Source organism: Pseudorca crassidens, chromosome X (genome assembly GCF_039906515.1).
Source record: "Pseudorca crassidens isolate mPseCra1 chromosome X, mPseCra1.hap1, whole genome shotgun sequence".
NCBI classification, from domain to species: domain Eukaryota; kingdom Metazoa; phylum Chordata; class Mammalia; order Artiodactyla; family Delphinidae; genus Pseudorca; species Pseudorca crassidens.
In genome coordinates, this window is record NC_090317.1 from 121,532,502 (window position 1) to 121,553,352 (window position 20,851).

General features: G+C 43.0%; 1 protein-coding gene across 3 annotated transcripts in view; it reads left to right on the top strand.

The window, feature by feature from the left end:
* The window catches only part of ASB9 (ankyrin repeat and SOCS box containing 9), a 252,397-nt gene that overhangs the window by 31,954 nt on the left and 199,592 nt on the right, over positions 1-20,851 (top strand). For 2 of the 3 annotated variants that reach the window (XM_067722535.1, XM_067722533.1), the window contains exon 7: positions 900-1,115. The exons of the other annotated variant lie outside the window; for it this stretch is intronic. Coding sequence is in view for 1 of the 2 variants with exons in the window: in XM_067722533.1 (XP_067578634.1) it covers positions 900-1,024 (125 nt within the window). In the remaining variant the exon portion in view is untranslated. Of the gene's footprint in view, positions 1-899; positions 1,116-20,851 lie in introns of those variants that run through there. 3 annotated transcript variants of the gene reach the window in all.

The window sequence follows — 20,851 nt, forward strand, 5'->3', positions numbered from 1 at the left end:
ACAGAGTAACGTTAAGTCAGAAAAAGAAAAACAAATACCGTATGCTAACACCTATTTATGGAATCTAAAAAAAACAAGAAAAAATGGTTCTGAAGCACCTGGGGCAGGACAGGAATAAAGATGCAGACCTAGAGAATGGACTTGAGGACACGGGGAGGGGGAAGGGTAAGCTGGGACAAAGTGAGAGAGTGGCATGGACATATATACACTACCAAATGTAAAATAGCTAGCTAGTGAGAAGCAGCTGCATCGCACAGGGAGATCAGCTCGGTGCCTTGTGACCACCTAGAGGGGTGGGATAGGGAGGGTGGGAGGGAGACGCAAGAGGGAGGGGATATGGGGATATATGAATATGTATAGCTGATTCATTTTGTTATAAAGCAGAAACTAACACACCATTGTAAACTCCAATTATACTCCAATAAAGATGTTAAAAACAAAAAAATATGACTTCAGGTAACATTAATGCTTCACTGATAGCTTCTTATATTTGAATATCTTAAAACTGCTAAATTATAAAAGTATTTGCATCCAGAAATATGACCTTATTTTTTTTAAAGGTAAAGACAAGAAAGGCATTAAACATGGATTTTCGTGTCATTGCTGGGATTTCCATACTTTTGTAATTCCAAAATTAGCTCCCATAAGCCTCCATTGGTGAGACTGAGCTTTGAAGGTCTTTGTTCTAAATCAAAACCTAGCAAACTCATTTCAATGAGATACCAGAAAAGAGAGAACATGGCCTAAAAATGCCTCCTACAAAAAGCAGAACATGGTCTTAAGCTGCACCATATTATTTCCTTATAATAGTGTCATAGCTTGTATGCTTTCAACGAAGGAAGGGAAAAGTCTTAGATCAGTGAAACCCATGGGTGACTTGTCTTATCATCTTTCTCCAGGGCCCCCTTCTTTGATGCAGTTATGCCGCCTTAGAATTTGGAAGTGCTTTGGGATCAAGCAGCATCATAAGATCACCGGACTCAGCCTCCCTGAGGAGCTGAAATGGTTTCTCCTCCACATTTAAATGTGTCAAGGGAATGGCATCACAAACGACAGACAAACGTTATCGAGTGTTGAGGCCACTGGGATTTTAAAATAAAGTCAGGTTGATTAGAGTTTGGCTAGATTTTTTTTTTCAAGGAGATTTTTATTTGTAAAGGAACATACTGAGTACTTTTGTGTTATTGGTTGGAGGGCATGAAAAATTCCACCACACCCCTCCGCCCCCCTGCCGCCTGGAAGAGGGTGGCTAAGATAACAACTATGGTGTTGATCGTGCCAAGCCCTGAGCTGGGAACGCTTTACGCTTCACCTAATTTAGCTCTCACAGCAACCCCACCAGGTGGGTACTATGCTCTCCCTTTCTCCAGGTGAGACCCTGAGACTCAGGGAAGTCAGTTTGTCCCATTACCCCCAGTGAGGACAGGCAACCAGACGAACACCAACAGCATACCACTTGCTAGTTCAGTTAATTTCATTAGTTCACTTGTTCAGGACACATCATGCATCTTCTAGAACCGCGCTGTTCAGTGCAATAGCTACTAGCCCAGTGGTTCTCAACCAGGGGTGATTTTTCCCCTTAGGGGGTATTTGTCAGTGTCTGGAGACTTTTATGATTGTCACAACTGAGGGCGAGGGTATGCCTGGCCAGTGGGTAGAGGCCAGGGGTGTTGCTAAGTACCCTACAGTGCACAAGACAGCCACCAGAGCAAAGCATGATCCAGCCCAAAATGTCAATAGTGCCAAGGTTGAGAAACCCTACACTAGCCGTATGTGGCTATTTTAAAAATGTAAATTAATTAAAATTAGATACAATTAAAAATCCAGTTCCTCAGAGTCAGTAGCCACATTTCAGATGTTTAATAACCACACATGGCCAGTGACTACTGTATTGGACAGCACAGATACGTATAGGTCATCGCAGAAAGTTCTGTTGTTCCTTTGTTGCAGAAATTCCTATTCGACAGCACTGTTCAGATGCTCGACAAATGGATTTTAACTGCCTTTCAGTTTCTGGTTTATATGAGACCTGTGATATAATTTAGTAATGATGGCTGTAGTTTGTCTTCTCTCTGAGACATGAATTTGGTGCTCCGTTGGATCAAGAGAAAGTAAGAAAATGTTGTACCCACTTAAGGCAAATCGTTACCTGTAAGATGACATATGGCCTAGATGACCTGTAAGGATATTTCCTGTGTAATTTTTTGTGATTCTAAATTCAGTTTGCTATATGAAAAAGAAGACTCCAGAATTTTGTTCTAAAATGCCCAACTAGTTACCCAGAAGATGGCGCTGCTGGCACACAATCATTTAAGCAAAACAGTTCCTCCTCATAAATGACCCATTGTAAGATGGTTTACAACATAGGCTCTGGAAATTTCCATGCAGGGATGAAAACTTCGTAGTGGTAAATTCCATTGACACTGGGTTTTCTTCTCTTCCAGTGTGCTCAGAAATTCAAATGTGAATTTATATCACCTCCCTGCTTTTTTTTTTTCTTTCTTGGTCTGATCATGTTTACATTTTTAACTGCTCAGAATTTAGACAGAAAACGAACACCAACAGCATACCACTTGCTAGTTCAGTTAATTTCATTAGTTCATTTGTTCAGGACATATTTAGTGAGTGCCAGGCACTATTCTAGGCACCAGGGTAGCCACAGTGAAGGAGATGTGGGCAAAGGTTCTGACTTTCTGGATCTCACACTCTAGTCGGGAGAATCATTTTTTTTTTAAATTTTTTTTTTTAATTTTGGCTGCACTGGGTCTCCGTTGAGATGCGCGGGCTTCTCATTGAGGTGGCTTCTCTTGCTGCGGTATGCAGGCTTCAGTAGTTGTGGCATACAAGCTCAGTAGTTGGCGCTCGCAGGCTCAGTAGTTGTGGCCCACAGGCTTAGTTGCTCCGCGGCATGTGGGATCTTCCCAGACCAGGGTTCGAACCCGTGTCCCCTGCATTGCAAGGCGGACTCTCAACCACTGCGCCACCAGAGAAGCCCCGGGAGAATCATTTGCTAAGGAGTAAGGAGCTTAGGCATTGTGCTATAGTTTTCTTTTTGAAAACACTAGGTTTGTTTTTGTTTGTTTTTTAAATAGCCTGGTTTCTCATAGAAAATGTATCGGACAGAATGTTGCTTATGTTAATCTACTCTTGGCCAAATTCTCTGAGTTTAACCCAGGACTGTACAAAAGTACTAGAACAGCATTTTTCTTCTCAGATCTTCCAGCCAGTTAACCAATTTGCACATCCATATAATAGATGGTCATCTGCACAAATGGGAAAAATACCACCACCACCTGCCTCATTGCAACTTAGGAAAATTTCAAATTACTTCACGTAGCAGTGCTCAGAAAGAAGATGCTGTTCAAATAGGAAGTCTATTTTTATGAGTCTAGATGTGGTTATATTTGTAAGTGATATACACCTTTGAACGCTTTATCATCACGACCTGGCACAGCCTCATAAATTCCATCATCAAAGCTGGTTCGGTGACATTTAATAGAACCCCACCTTTTTGAATGAGGGATGTAAATTTTTAGCATCGTGAAACCATCTTTTAAAAATGCTAATTACTTTGTCTGTTTTAAGAGTGCAAACTTCCCACACATTTCTTGTAGCCCAGTCTCATATTGTAAGTTTACTACATTCTCTTGGTTTTATCCAGTAGAAACACTGACCACTTGGTACAAGAAGAAGGCAAGAAGAGGCCAGCGTAGGATGATTGTTTTATTCTGCGTTTATATTGGGGCTAATTGACATGGTTTGATACTCCATGTTCCAGGCTGGAGTAGTTAATCATTAAGCAGTCACTCGGGCTCAGAAACAATGGAACGAGATGTGCTCTGCTGTCTGATCTGGGGCACGGGGTGGACATTTACAATGTGATGAAAGCCCAGCATTAGGGCTAGTTTAGAAGACCTGATCAGCAACAAAATCAGCTAAACAACAGCTCGCGTTTTGGAGGGCTTGCTAAGGGCTAGTCCCCTCGCACCAGTGTTTTAGAAGCCTTACCTTCCAACCTTCACAACTCTGGTATCCCCATTTTACAGATGGGGGTGCACAGGGGGAAAGGAATTTGCAAAAAGTCACAGGTGGTGAAGGCAGATTTTTTTTTTTTGCGGTACGCGGGCCTCTCACAGCTGCAGCCTCTCCCGTTGCGGAGTAACAGGCTCCGGACGCGCAGGCTCGGCGGCCATGGCTCACGGGCGCAGCCGCTCCGCAGCACGTGGGATCCTCGCGGACCCGAGCATGAACCCGCGCCCCCCGCATCAGCAGGCGGACTCTCAACCACTGCGCCACCAGGGAAGCCTGAAGCCAGACTTCAATGCAGAAGCTAGAGCTCTTACCCATTATACGCCCTGCCTTCTATTTTCTTCAGGACATCCCAGAGCTCTGGTTCCTGGGTCCTAAAGCCCCTGCTTAGTTTCCCGGAAGGCCTTGGAAGTGGAGGCGGAGCCACGTCCTTAGGTCAAAGGTCTCGGCATGAGGTCAGGAGGCTGTGTCGGGTTTAGATCGAACATCACCCGACTCTTACCCCAGCCACGGGAACCAGCCTGGGAGCCCCCAGACTTGCTGCGTCTTGAAGCAGGTGGGTCAGCCTTGCCCTGCCAGTGATGCTGGCGAACAATGCCTTCCCGGGGGACCAAACCCCGCGTGGCAAAGGAAATGTTTTTCGAACTGAGAGTATTTGGTACTGATTTCGTCAGTGAAAAATCGTTATCTGTAATGGGCAGGGTGGAGGGGACGCTGTCTGGGCTTTGAACAACATCGTCTGGCTGTGCATTTGCGAGTTCTGCATGTTTTTTTTTTCTCGCTGTATTAGTGTTCTATTGCCGCATAACAAAGTATCACAAACTTAGTGGCTTAAAGCAACATGAATTTATTATCTCATAGTTTCTGTAGGTCAGAGGTCCAGGCATGGCGTGACTGCATTCTCTGCTCAGGGACTCACAGGGCTGAAATCAAGGTGCTGGCTAAGGCCACAGTTCTCATCCAGGGCTCAGGGGTCTTCCTCCAAGATGACTGGTTGTTGGTAGAATTCAGTATCTTGCACCTGTGGAACTCAGGTCCCTGTTTTCATGCCTGCTAGCTGTCAGCTGAGGACTGCTCTCAGTATCTAGAGACCACCCACAGTTCCCTGCCATGTGGTCCCCTCCGTAGGAAGTTCACACATGGATTCTGGCTTTCTTCCAGGCCGTGGAGTGCATCTCCCTGCATTCCTATGCTGTGAGCAGCTGGAGGAAATTCTCTGCTCCTAAAGGGCCCACCTGATGAGGTCAGGCCTACCTGGATAATCTCCTGATTTGGGACCTTAATTACACCTGAAAAATCCCTTCAAATGAGCACCTAGATTAGTGTTTAATTTAATAACTAGCAGAAGGAGTGTGTACACCAGGGGCCCAGAATCTTGGGGGCCATTTCAGAATTCTGCCTACCATACTTACTAATGGCTAATAACCATCAATGTTGTGTCAATTTATCTGAGGTCCGATATATAATAACATGATAATGATTGTTTTTGTTATATAATCAAACATGTATATAGTGCTTACTCTATGTCAGGCGTGGCTCTAAGAATTTCACAAACATCAAGTCATTTAATACTTACAATAATCCTGTGATATACATTTTACAGCTAAGGAGACAGCCACAGGGAGGTCAGGTAACTTCCCCCAGGTCATACAGGACTGTCAGGGACCACATAATTCCTTTAATCACATCAAGCCTAGATCAACAAGTTTGGTAATGATGAAGGAAGGGCTAGGTGGGGCCAAGAAGTGGGACTTCTCAGCCTTGCCTCCATTCCCTCTGGAGCCTGCTCACTAAGTACAAGGTCACTGGCATGCCTGCCTGTGGGTGAGTGCGGCTCTCCCTTGTACTGGCTGTCACGATGCTTCTATAAATCTCGGTATGTTGTGGACTGAATGTGTCCCACCAAAATTCATATGTTGAAATCCTAACCCCCAATGTGATGGTATTTGAGGTGATGTCTTTGGGAGGTGATTAGGTCATAAAGATGGGGCCCTCATGATTGGATTAGTGCCCTTATAATGGAGACCCCAGAGCATTCTATTGCCTCTTCCACCATGTGAGGACACAGTGAGAAGATGGCCATCTAAGAGCCAAAAGCTGGTCCTCACCAGACACCACATCTACTGCCGCCTTGATCTTAGACTTCCCAGCCTCCAGAAGTGTGAGGAATAAATACTTGTTGTTTAAGCCACGCAGGCTATGGTGTTTTTGTGATGGCAGCTCAAATGGGACCAAGACAAGGAAGGACAGTTGCAACCAGGCAGATGTTTTACAGGAGACTTCACTACCGTTTATAGAAACCAGAAGGGAAACCAAGTAACATGCTTATAACACGCAGCTATGTTTGCTACTGGTCCACCTCCTGGCCCCTGGCCAACTTCCCTTGCATACTCTACTTTCCTGTCTGATTCCTTGGGGATGTCACAGGAAGTCTCTTCTATCAGGTGGCCTGGCAGCCCCCAAATGCCAGAGGCACTCACCATCAGAGGCAGGATAAGGGGGACTTCTGTTGGATGTAACCTGGAGGCTTGTTTTGGTGAGTCGGGAACAGGAGCTTCCAGGCCTTCCTGTGTCTTTCTCTGGTCCCACCCTTCAGAGTGTGTGGGCTGAGGAGGTTGCGCTCCGGTTTGGCTTCCGCCACGGACTTGTCTTGACGAGGAATGCGGCAGGCATTCTTGGCACGCTCTCCTCAGTACAGAAAAGGGCCCAACCTTCACGCCGTATCCCCCATGATGTGCTGGAGGAGAACGTCCTCCTGTCTAATACACCCTACGAGACCTTTGGACTCCGTCAAGTGTATAAATTCTCACTGATTTGCCAAGATTGATTTTCTACCCTTTACTTCACAAAATCCACTGTGAGGCCGAAGCAAGTGAAATTGATTTCCACTCACTTTCCTCCCCACCCAAGGTCTCTTTGCTCACTCCAGGCGATATGAGATTTTTTTTCAACTTTCTATGCCCTTTTGAAAAGCTTTTTCATTTTTAAAGTACAGTGAAATCAGGTGGTTCTCCAGGGCTGTGTGGGAATTTTAATGTGATGTTTTAAGTGTTTAAGCTTCATTGGCTTAGAAGATACCTCTGTTGGAAGACACTTCTGTTAGAAGATAACTGCTGGATGCCTGAGTATTTACGTTGTAAACATTGGGCTAGGACCATGAAAACTGGGGACGGTAGCATCCTGCTTTTTGATCAATTCACATGTTGTGTGTTTGACTTAAGAATGCACTTCCGAAAGCCTCAGGTGGAAATTTCTTCCTCTGAGTTGCATTGTACAGACTCAAATGTAGTGGGTCTGCGTTTTACCCTTCTACATAGGATATAAGAAATGTCCCATTTCTTTTAATTCTCAAGTGAATTGGTTCCAAACCACTCTCATCCTGGCTGGAAATTCAGCATCAGTCATAACATGGACCCCACTGAAGGGTTAAGCAGAGATCTCAAGCATCTTATGGTACCCGGAACATGCACGGTGGGCCTCCTGGTCTTAGGTCGAGGTGGGCGCTGATGATGTTTGTTGTCCAGTCCCACGTGGTTTCTTGGATACAGGAGGCTCTGTGGCAACCACGTGACCTAATGCTCAGATGGCGGCTGGGAGCCCTGGTGCCTGAGAGCCGGCCTCCCTCGAGACACCCTGTAGCAATTCTCTCTCAACGCTGTGCCACTTCAGCAAGCTGTTGTGTGGGAAGAGGGCGTGAGCGCACGCTTCTGGCACCCACCCCCAGACCACAGTCCCCTTTCAGGCTCGGGGGAATTAATGTCTCCCCATGTTAACAGATTCCACCCTAGGTCTCCAAGTGTTCTCTGCCTTCAAGCTCTGGGAAAACTTAACATGATCCCCTCAGTGAGTTTCAGAAATGCAAGCCAGGAAAGTGGGCACTTAACACAAAAGGTGGCTGCCTTTAGGGAATCCCAGCCTCCAGTCCCGAATCATAAATGTTCGAGAGCCCAGGGAAGTCCAGGCTCAGGTAGTTTCTATTATTCCAATGAAACAGGAAGAGTGAGTAGGAGAAGGCGACTTTGTAGGTCAGAGGGTGGAAAAGATGTGAAGTGATTGTCTCCAAGAGTGGAAAAGTTAACTGTACCAGAGAACCATGGTAGGATAGTTGGGTATGCAGAGTACCCACCTGAGATCTGTCGTCATGATTGTGTTTCTCCTCCAGCCACACTCAGCGCTCAGGTGCAGCCCTGGCATGGGTGACGTGCTGGGAAAGGGGGACAAGGGAGTTAAGAGGAGTACACACACAATGTTCACTGCAGCTCTATTTACAATAGCCAGGATGTGGAAGCAACCTAAGTGTCCATCGACAGATGAATGGATAAAGAAGATGTGGCACATATACACGATGGAATATTACTCAGCCATAAAAAGAAACGAAATTGAGTTATTTATAGTGAGGTGGATGGACCTAGAATCTGTCATACAGAGTGAAATAAGTCAGAAAGAGAAAGACAAATACCGTATGCTGTTTAGATTCCACATATATGTGGAATCTAAAAAAAAAAAATGGTTCTGAAGATCCTAGGGGCAGGACAGGAATAAAGATGCAGACGTAGAGAATGGACTTGAGGACACGGGGAGGGGGAAGGGTAAGCTGGGACAAAGTGAGAGAGTGGCATGGACATACATACACTACCAAATGTAAAATAGCTAGTGGGAAGCAGCCGCATAGCACAGGGAGATCAGCTCAGTGCTTTGTGACCACCTAGAGGGGTGGGATAGGGAGGCTGGGAGGGAGACACAAGAGGGAGGGGATATGGAGATATGTGTATACGTATAGCTGATTCACTTTGGTATACAGCAGCAACTAACCCAACATTGTAAAGCAATTATACTCCAATAAAGATGTTAAAAAAAAAAAAAGGAGTACACAGTGGTATGATTGCTGTGTAAACTGGGCAAGGAGAGATAGGAGGACAGGGCTGGTAGACAGTAAAAAAGTGGTACGGCCAGTGGGTTGGAAGTCCCAGTGACCTCAGTGAGTCAAAGAGCTATTGGTATGTAGAGCAAGAGGGATTGATTGTTAGTGAGAGGCTGGAAATCGAGATTTTGGAGGTAGTTTGGTTATTGGAGATGACAGACCTATGAAAAAGTGAGTGCATTAAGTGGGTGGGTTAAGGAAAAGATCATTGGCACTGAAGGCTGCAAGGAACAGAGAAGTGAGGACATAGGGTGAATTACCTTCTCCATGAGCGGGAAAATTGCCAAGAACAACGACAAGCATAAAAGGTTCAGAGGGAGACAGAGAGCTAGGTCTAAAAACCAGACATTTGTTGATGACCGTAGCAAGGAGGGGAGGGGGGTTGTATCCTCTGGCGATATTCCTTTAAAAGGAGTTAGAGGTTTGGGGGAGGAGGAATAGAAATGATCTAGAACAGAAGCTGGCAAAGAATGATTAGCAGATCCAGTCCATCTTGCCTCCTGTTTTTGTAAATAAAGTTTTATTGGAACAGAGTGACACCCATTCATTTACATATCCTCAATGTCTGCTTTGGCACTATGTCAAAGTTGAGTAGTTGTGACAGAGACCATAAGGCCTGCAAAGCCTAAATCACTTACTGTCAGGTCCTTCACAGAAAAAAGTTTGCCGACCCCTGAACTCGAATTAGCAGTGAAGAATATTAACCTCACAGTGAAAAGAAAGCACAATTAATATCACAATAACTTATCTTGCCATACACGCGTCAAATCTTTCTGTTCCTTTCAGTTTGGGTCTGCTCTTGGTCACCAGATCAAACATTTTGACTCAATAGATATTTTTTTTCCACAGTGAAATCAACCCATTGGATGGTTGAAATGACAGAACGACTGGCCACTTTAACTTTGCGCGTGGATATATATTTCCATGTAAGCCAGAGCCAGCATACGTGATTATAATGTATGAAATGTACTGAGGTAAATTTCATCAGGTTGCAAATCCAGATTGCCAATTACTCAAACATAAACCGCAGGCTATAGCACTACCCTGTGGCTTGTTAGGGTACTGAGCAAAGATGCTAGTGGATCTGACTGCCACAACCAATTTCCTGTTCTAGCTTACCTTGTTCCTTGCTATTAGTCTTAAGAATGGGAAACTGGCCTACATGGCTTTGCCCGGTGTAATGAGACAGGCAAACATAGCATTCCTAGAATAGTCGATCTGAGGTTTGCCAGGGGTCACTCACATTCCTTCTCTGGAAAGTTTGAATCAAGCAAAACAAAGACTCAGAGAATGGTCATCTGTGTCAAGTGAATGGTGGGGCACTGGACTAAATAAATATTCATGTGTGCCTCTTGTTAAGCTTCTTGAAATTATCTTTTTTATTCCTTCTCTTTGTGGAACCTGAAATCTATACGGCTTCTTCTTCCATGAGATTTTTGTCCTTTCACTTAAACTAGCTTGAGTAGATTCTATTCCTTAGAACCAAATGATTACTGAAACAGTCTTGAGTGCCAGATTCTTGGTCATAAGGGGGTCCATTGTCTTGTCTCTTTTAGGATTAAGATGTGTTCCCCAGGCCAGTCGTCCTTTGTACCCTTTGTCATAAGGAGAAAACAATATGGAGGGAGCAGCTCAAATGCAGATCAGTCTTTACCCTTGGGACAACGGTCAACAAACAGCACTAAGGCGAGTCAATAGGTACACTTTCTGTAACAGATACACTTTTCTCGTCTTACTAGGAAGGACTGACACTTGAAAAGCAAGAGCCCCTGGGGTTATTTGCCACCCAAAGATAGCCTAGGGATACTCGCAGACAAAGCTAAGAGTGATCATTTGAGGTGCACATGGTTTCCTCAGAAGGTTTTTATTAACTAGAACATCACCTTGGTCGTTTTCCTCCCTACGTTTTCCAGAACTGACATTAACCGTGGTGTTTGTAGAAACATATTTCAAATGTGGTTGCATCAGTTATGCTCCGAACCTGTCAAACTGCAGTGATGGAAAAAAGTTAAGAAAAAAAATTCCTCCAGAGCCCCTAGCTACTGGCAGTTACTGATGGAGACAGGCCCTGTTGTGCCCTTTGGCTTATTAATAAGTTCTTCTGATCCAGTCACTTCCTATGTTAATTGGGTTTAGTGAAAATGTATTCTGCTGTTTGGGGATTTAGCAGCAGAAGAAAGGAAGAACAAAGCATGTGTACTAGTACCAGGTACTATGAAAACACTACCCCAGAGTTGTGGAAAGCTTTTGATCAGTGAAAATCCTGATGTCTCAGATTCCAAGGCTGTACGCGGACTCTCTTTTCCACGCCTGATCAATGATGACTCCTTTCCCTCTGATGAATGAATAAGCAGCTCTCTGTCTTTAGTTCAATAAACGGTGGATGGAAGGCAGCCATTCTACTAGGCATCCCCCACCATGGTAGTGATGCCAAATTGGTTGTTCAGTGAGGCTGGTAGATTGTTTCCTGATGCTGTGGGTTTCTGTGTCTCATGGGATTTCCACTCTAGGTCCGGATTGGAGACAGCTACCTTATTTTTATTTATTTGTTTATTTTTTAGCATCATGGATTTTATATTCCCTAAGTTTTTTATTTTTATTTAAAAAAATTTTATTGAAATATAGTTGATTTACAATGTTGTGTTAGTTTCAGGCGTACCGCAAAGTGAGTCAGTTATACATATGCATATGTCCACTCTTTTTTAGGTTCTTTTCCCATATAGGCCATTACAGAGTATTGAGTAGAGTTCCCTGTGCTATACAGTAGGTCCTTATCAGTTATCTATTTTATATATAGTAGTGTGTATATGTCAATCCCAGTCTCCCAGTTTATCCCTCCCCTCTCCCCTCTGGTAACCATAAGCCTGTTTTCTACATCTGTGGAGACAGCTACTTTAGAAGGGAGAAAAACGTTCGTTTGATGTGAGACTTCCAACTCCAGCATGCTCGAAGAACTCATCCAAACAGATGACTTTCCCTGTAAACTTTCATCGTCTTAGGTTTGTCACAGTGAGCAAAGGTCTGTCTTTAAGTGGAGAGTCGTGGCATAATGAGCTTCTCTGAATAAGCTGGTTAGTCATGAAAAGAATGACTCAGAAATTAGTTAGGAAGCTTGTTTTCATCTGATGTGGACTAATAGGACAGTATTGGACGTTTGGCTGCTCTCAGTTTAGAGGAGCCTTTCAGCAAACGCTTTACCTGACCTAGTGGAGGCAACATAATGACAATAGCTTATTTTTTTATATATATTTTTTGCGGTACGCGGACCTCTCACTGTTGTGGCCTCTCCCGTTGCGAAGTACAGGCTCCGGACGCGCAGGCTCAGCGACCATGGCTCACGGGCCCAGCCACCCTGCGGCATGTGGGATCCTCCCGGACCGGGGCACGAACCCGTGTCCCCTGCATCGGCAGGCGGACTCCCAACCACTGCACCACCAGAGAAGCTCATTATTTTTTTAAAAAAATTTTATTTGGTTGAAGTAGAGTAGATTTACAATGTTGTGTTAGTTTCTGCTGTACAGCAAAGTGATTCAGTTATACATATATACGCATTCTTTTTTATGTTCCTTTCCATTATGGTTTATCATAGGATATTGAATATAGTTCCCTGTGCTATAGAGTAAGACCTTGTTGTTTATCCATTCTCTATATAATAGTTTGCATGTGCTAACCCCAAACTCCCAATCCATCCCTCCCCCACGCCCTTCCCCTTTGGTAACCATTAGTTTGTTTTCTGTGTCTGTGAGCTCTTTTCTCTTTTGTAAATAAATTCATTTGTACTATTTTTTTAGATTCCACGTATAAGTGATATCATATGGTATTTGTCTTTCTCTGTCTGACTTACTTCACTTAGTATGATAATCTGTAGGTTCATCCATGTTGCTGCAAATGGCATTATTTCATTCTTTTTTACGGTTGAGGAGTATTCCATTCTGTATATATATACAATGGAATATTGTAGATATGGTAGAGAAGATATGGTATATAGATATATCTTATTTTTTTTAATTATTTTATTTAATTTTATTTATTTATAATTTTTGGCTGCGTTGGGTCTTCGTTGCTGCATGTGGGCTTTCTCTAGTTGCGGTGACCGGCGTCTACTCTTTATCACAGTGAGTGGGCTTCTCATTGCGGTGGCTTCTCTTGTTGCGGAGCACGGGCTCTAGGTGCGCGGGCTTCAGTTGTTGTGGCTCACAGGCTCTAGAGCACAGGCTCAGTAGTTGTGGCGCACGGGCTTAGTTGCTTCATGGCGTGTGGGATCTTCCCGGACCAGGGCTTGCTTGAACCCGTGTCCCCTGCATTGGCAGGCGGATTCTTAACCACTGCACCACCAGGGAAGTCCCCTTCAGTTCATTCTTTTATTCATCAAATAATAAATACAGTTGCTGTGCTATGGTCCAGAGATACTGCAATAAAAAAAAAAAAAGGACCAGAAACCCTACCCTTATGGAGTTCCCCAGCGAGAGGACTGTAAAAATTAATACTAAAGGAACAGTCAATGAATATGTTAATGTGATAAACACAGTCAATAAGTAAAATATATAGTATGTCAGATGACGCTAAGTGCCATGAAGACAGGAAAACCAGACAAGCAGGAGGGAGAGTCGTGGTCAGAATTACGCACTAATGGTGACAGTTCAACAGGGTTTGATTGCTGAAGAAGACACGTAGGAACTTCAGTGAAATGCTTACAAATCTGGAGTTTATTACAGGAGAAGAATAGCCACTAGAGAAAAGAGCATTCATAGGGATCTATCGTCCTCTGTCTGTAAGGGCTGTGGCACGATGCACTCTTGCTTTCTGATCAGGAGCCATAGATGTGTACATGGCACCCCTGGGAATCAGGGAACCCCAAACGGAGTCTTGGCTGGAGTTATTCATATTTTTCTGGTTCCCTATGCATATTTCTGCTGTGTAACCAGCTTTAACAACAGAGACTTCTGAGGGTCTCACCCTGACCAGACGCAGATCGTTAATATGTCTATTGTCAATAAACAGTGCTGACAAGCTGGTACAAACCTTCCCAAAGTCCTCAAACCCATGGTCACACAGCAGCATGATTAATTAATAGGTTTTATGCCTTGGCCAGAGGTCAGTGCCATACACATGCATTTCTTATTTCAAAAGAACAGCTTAGGCTAGTTATAGGCATGCTGCAATTAACTCCCATAGCACAGATTGCAATTCTTTTTTTTTAATTGAACTCTAGTTGATTTTATAGTATTGTGTTAGTTTCAGGTGTACAGCAAAGTGATTCAGATATATCTATCTATCTATATGTCTATATCCATATATATATTCTTTTTCACATTCTTTTCCATCATAGGTTATTACAAAAGGGATAAATTAGGAGTTTAAGATTAACAGATACACACTACTATATATATAGTAGATAAAGACTGTATAGCACAGGGAACTATATAACTATATTCAATATCTTGTAATAACCTATAACAGACTGCAATTCTAAATATTAAGTCAGGGAGAGCTTAACTGAGAGCGTGACATTTAAGCCAAAATCTCCGGGTGGTGACAGAAGCAGCTATGTAGAAATCTGAAGGCAGCTCCCCGCACCGCCCCTGGCAGGGAGATCAGCAAATGCCAAGGCCCTGGGGCAGGATTGTATTCAGGGGGAACACAAGGGGGTCTCTGAGGTCAAGGCTGAATAAATGATGGGGAAAAACTTAGTAGATGATCTCAAAGAGGTAAGGAGCAGATACCAGGTGGAAATCTGAATCATGTTGCCTTTGAAATGTTTCTGGACTTTGCTTTGTTTTTCCCTTCATGTTGCAATGGACTCTGTCAGTCCATTAGAACAGGAATTCTTTTTTTTTTTTTAGAGTTTTTTGCTGTGAACCATTTTTAAAGTCTTTATTGAATTTGTTACAACATTGCTTCTGTTCTGTGTTTTGGTTTCTCGGCCCTGAGGCATGTGGGATTTTAGCTCCCTGACCAGGGATCAAAACCGCACTCCCTGCGTTGGAAGGCAAAGTCTTAACCACCGGACCACCAGGGAAGTCCCCAGAATAGGAATTCTTAACCTAGGAGTCTCTGGATAGAATTCAAGAGACCTGTAAATTTGAATTTTAAAAAATTTATATTTTCATTAACCTCTAACTGAAGTTGAGCATTTCTTTCAATTAAGGATTCAGGCATATATGTATATGTATAACTGAATCACTTTGCTGTACACCTGAAACTAACACAACATTGTAAATCAACTATACTCTAATATAAAAGAAAATAAAATGTCAAGTAAAAGGTCAGCACTGAATGAAAAAAAAAAAAAAAATCAAACAAACCAGGCAACCAGAGTAGTATTTGCAGTACTTGTTAACACTGCTATCCATAGATCTCCCAGATGTTTTTGTATCACACTGTAGTTCTTGCAAATATTCTGAAATACCTTTTCTGTTCCTCACTTTTCTGAAATTCCTGTAGTTATTAACCTGCTGCTAGATTGCGCATGACCACGATCTTCCTGTCTGTTGATTATTTTCATAACTGGAGTTGAACTCAGAAAGTTCTAAGGGAGTAGATTTGAAAGTTGCTAAGAGAGCAGATCTCAGAAGTTCTCACCACAAGAAAAATTCTGTAACTATGTATGATGATGAGTGTTAACTAGATTTGTAGTGGTGATCATTTTGCAGTATATACAAATATGGAATCATTATGTTGTACACTGGAAAGTAATATAAGGTTATATGTCAAGTACACCTCAATTAAACAAAAAAAAAAAACCCAGCAGCACCACCACCAAAACAAAGCCAAACAAACAAAGAGCTCGGGAGAATTCTGATGTCTTTGAGAGAAGATTATCTGCGCCTTGTAAAATGAGCTGTGGAAGTTTAATTCCATTTGTAACAATGTGCCTCTGTGGATTGACTTTTCAACACCGGTAACCATTAAAACAAACGAAAAGGATGTGTGTCATGTTGATTAGATATCCAAAAAGATGGGCCCCCAGCCTTATCAAAGACTACTCCACAGTCCAGTGTTTTCTTTTTTGGAAACCAAGCAACAATAGCCTTCACACGAAAACGTCTTCCAAAAAATCCTGTAACTTGCATGTATGTGCGGTAGTGTTATTGTATTTGTTGTTATTTAGGGCGATGACAGAGAAGCACTTGACTTACACGTCATAAATTGATTCATTTTCTTTATTTTGTAAGATTCACTGAGGTAGACTTTACGTATAATTGATAGAACTTTACTGGCTGCAAAAAATAAAAAATGAGCTCAGCAAGAACATTTGCTATTAGCTGTTCCAAACAGATATGCGAGGTCTCCAGGATAACAGCTGGTATCTTGAGAAGCTGAATTTTCCAGTGCCAGGTAAGGTTGATGAGGTATTATCTCCTGAATGGAATATATCATATAAGATTTGACAAGCTTGAATTAATACCTAATGTTCTCGAAAGGGGTGGGAAGTGATTGGAGAGCAATCAGGGAGCGTTCCCAAATAGGCCACAGACAACGTGAAGGCAGAAGAATCTGAAACTGCACCCCATGAGCAGGTCGCAAATGGACTGGCGTTGGGCACATTATTGCTGAGGGTAAAATGAAAGCTTAAGGAGATGCGTGAACACAGCAGGGAACCTGCACCTCTGCTGATTTTCGCTTCTCAGGTAACCAGAGATTTGTTTATAGGGCTCGGCTATTCAGAAATGCTTTTGGCTGAAGCCTCCACTTAAAGAAAGAGAAAAGGGCTTCCCTGGTGGCGCAGTGGTTGAGAGTCCGCCTGCCGATGCGGGGGGCGCGGGTTCGTGCCGCGGTCCGGGAAGATCCCACATGCCGCGGAGCGGCTGGGCCCGTGAGCCATGGCCGCGGAGCCTGCGCGTCCGGAGCCTGTGCTCCGCAACGGGAGAGGCCGCAACAGTGAGAGGCCCGCGTACCGCAAAAAAAAATTAAAAAAAAAAAAAGAAAGAGAAAAGGCTTGCTCAGCCGTACCCTCTAGGCTGAGAACTATGCACCCCTCAGGTTCTGTTTCAGTTATTGATCTGGGTTCTAACCGCATCTGGCAATCATCTAAATTCAGTGCTGACATCCAACATCTAATCCAGCAGCCCTTCCTCCATCCTTTGCAATGCACTGGAATCTTCTGGAGTCCTCTTGGGTTCGCTGACGTCTTGGGCCTGTGGGTGTCCTCCATTGGCGGGTATTTAGGCCCTTCCCAGGGGACGTTTGACAATGTCTGAAGATACTTACTGCCGTCTGGTGGGTGGAGGCTGATGATACTGCTAAACATTCTACAGGGTTCAGGACAGCACTCACCACAGGGAACCCTGGCCTAGACCGTGAGCAGCCAACAGTGTGAAACCCTGGCGTAGAGAAGGGTGCACAGAACTGCCTGGTAGCGTCAGGCTTGCAGAGACGAGGGTCTCAAAGGAGGACCAAAGTGGCCAGGGAAAGAAGGGAAGGAAAGGTATACCATTTTGTCTGTTCTGACGCATTTTCCAAACACGACTCTGCTTTGGACTTAAGATTGCTTCATGGAAGCTACTCGCTTCTCTCCTGTTTTCATGGTTCCTGTGCATAAAAAGGGGCAGCCAGGATCAGGGAAGGCTAGCAAGGCTCTGGTACCACCCAGGAAAGCGTCCACACTTGGAACTCCTTCGTTCAGTTATCTTATGCTAAAATATTGATATACTATCACCGAATAGTGATCTATCATATATCAATCATAATATATTGTGCCTATGTCATCCTCCTAGTTAATATTATTTTTAGCTCTTATCCAAATAAGGAACTTGAATGCAGTCATAACTCACACGGTAGAGCGACTAGGTGATAAATGTTGTTTTTTCTTTTAACATCTTTATTGCACTATAATTGCTTTACAATGATGTGCTAGTTTCTGCTTTATAATAAAGTGAATCAGCCATACATATACAAACATCCCCGTATCTCCTCCCTCTTGCATCTCCCTCCCTCCCACCCTCCCTACCCCACCCCTCTAGGTGGTCACACAGCACTGAGCTGATCTCCCTGTGCCATGCGGCTGCTTCTCACTAACTAGCTATTTTACATTTGGTAGTGTATATGTGTCCATGCCACTCTCTCACTTCGTCCCAGCTTACCCTTCCCCTTCCCCGTGTCCTCAAGTCCATTCTCTACATCTGCGTCTTTATTCCTGTCCTGCCCCTAGATTCTTCAGAACCAAGTTTTTTTTTTTTAGATTCCATATATATGTGTTAGCATACGGTATTTGTTTTTCTCTTTCTCACTTACTTCACTCTGTATGACAGACTCTAGGTCCATACACTTCACTACAAATAACTCAATATCGTTTCTTTTTGTGGTTGACTAATATTCCATCGTGTATATGTGCCACATCTTCTTTAACCATTCATCTGTCAGTGGACACTTAGGTTGCTTCTATGTCCTGGCTATTGTAAATAGAGCTGCAATGAACATTGTGGTACATGACTCTTTTTGAATTATGGTTTTCTCAGGGTATGTGCCCAGTAGTGGGATTGCTGGGTCGTATGGTAGTTCTATTTTTAGCTTTTTAAGGAACCTCCATACTGTTCTCCATAGTGGCTGTATCAATTTACATTCCCACAAATAGTGCAAGAGGGTTCCCTTTTCTCCACATCCTCTCCAGCATTTATTGTTTGTAGTTTTTTTGATGATGGCCATTCTGACCGGTGTGAGGTGATACCTCATTGTAGTTTTGATTGCATTTCTCTAATGATTAGTGATGTTGAGCATCCTTTCATGTGTCTGTTGGCAATCTGTATATCTTCTTTGGAGAAATGTCTATTTAGGTCTTCTGCCCATTTTTGGATTGGGCTGTTTGTTTTTTTGATATTGAGCTGCATGAGCTGCTTGTAAATTTTGGAGATTAATCCTTTGTCAGTTGCTTCATTTGCAAATATTTTCTCCCATTCTGAGGGCTGTCTTTTCGTCTTGTTTATGGTTTCCTTTGCTGTGCAAAAGCTTTTAAGTTTCATTTGGTCCCATTTGTTTATTTTTGTTTTTATTTCTGTTACTCTAGGAGGTGGGTCAAAAAAGATCTGGCTATGGTTTATGTCAAACAGTGGTTTTCCTCTAAAAGTTTTATAGTGTCTGGTCTTATATTTAAGTCTGTAATCCACTTGGAGTTTATTTTTGTGTATGGTGTTAGGGAGTGTTCTAATTTCATTCTTTTACATGTAGCTGTCCAGTTTTCCCAGCACCACTTTTTGAAGAAGCTGTCTTTTCTCCATTGTATATTCTTGCCTCCTTTATCAAAAATAAGGTGACCATATGTGTGTGGGATTATCCCTGGGCTTTCTATCCTGTTCCATTGATATGTATTTCTGTTTTTGTGCCAGTACCATACTGTCTTGATTACTGTAGCTTTGTAGTATAGTCTGAAGTCCGGGAGCCTGATTCCTCCAGCTCCGTTTTTCTTTCTCAAGATTGCTTTGGCTATTCGGGGTCTTTTGTGTTTCCATACAAATTGTGAATTTTTTTGTTGTAATTCCGTGAAAAATGCCATTGGTAGTTTGATAGGGATTGCATTGAATCTGTAGATTGCTTTGGGTAGTATAGTCATTTTCACAATGTTGATTCTTCCAATCCAAGAACATGGTATATCTCTCCGTCTGTTTATATCATCTTTTTTAAAAAAAATATTGTATTCAATTTCTTTTTTAAAAATTATTTATTTATTTATTTATGGCTGTGTTGAGACTTCGTTTCTGTGCGAGGGCTTTCTCTAGTTGCGGCAAGCGGGGGCCACTCTTCATCGCGGTACGCGGGCCTCTCACTATCGAGGCCTCTCTTGTTGCAGAGCACAGGCTCCAGACGCGCAGGCTCAGTGGTTGTGGCTCATGGGCCTAGTTGCTCCGCGGCATGTGGGATCTTCCCAGACCAGGGCTCGAACCTGTGTCCCCTGCATTGGCAGGCAGATTCTTAACCACTACGCCACCAGGGAAGGCCCTGTTTGTATCATCTTTAATTTCTTTCATCAGTGTCTTATAGTTTTATGCATACAGGTCTTTTGTCTCCTTAGGTAGGTCTATTCCTAGGTATTTTATTCTTTTTGTTGCAGTGGTAAATGGGAGTTTTTCCTTAATTTCTCTTTCAGATTTTTCAGCATTAGCGTATAGGAATGCAAGAGATTTCTGTGAATTAATTTTGTATCCTGCTACTTTACCAAATTCATTGATTAGCTCTAGTAGTTTTCTGGTAGCATCTTTAGGATTCTCTATGTATAGTATCATGTCATCTGCAAACAGTGACAGCTTTACTTCTTGTTTTCCGATTTGCTTTCCTTTCATTTTTTTTTTCTTCTCTGATTGCTGTGGCTAAAACTTCCAAAACTATGTTGAATAATAGTGGTGAGAGTGGACAGCGTTTCTTGTTCCTGATCTTAGAGGAAATGGTTTCAGTTTTTCATCATTGAGAATAGTGTTGGCTGTGGGTTTGTCATATATGACCTTTATTATGTTGAGGTAAGTTCTCTCTATGCCTACTTTGTGGGTTTTTTTTTTATCATAGGTAGGTGTTGAATTTTGTGGAAAGCTTTCTCTGCATCTATTGAGATGATCATATGGTTTTTCTCCTTCAATTTGTTAATATGGTGTATCACATTGATTGGCGTATATTGAAGAATCCTTGCATTCCTGGGGTAAACCCCACTTGATCATGGTGTACGATTCTTTTAAAGTGCTGTTGGATTCTTTTTGCTAGTATTTTGTTGAGGATTTTTGCATCTATGTTCATCAGTGATATTGGCCTGTAGTTTCCTTCCTTTGTGACATCCTTGTCTGATTTTGGTATCAGGGTGATGGTGGCCTCGTAGAATGAGTTTGGGAGTGTTCCTCCCTCTGCTATATTTTGGAAGAGTTTGGGAAGGATAGGTGTTAGCTCTTCTGTAAATGTTTGATAGAATTCGCCTGTGAAGCC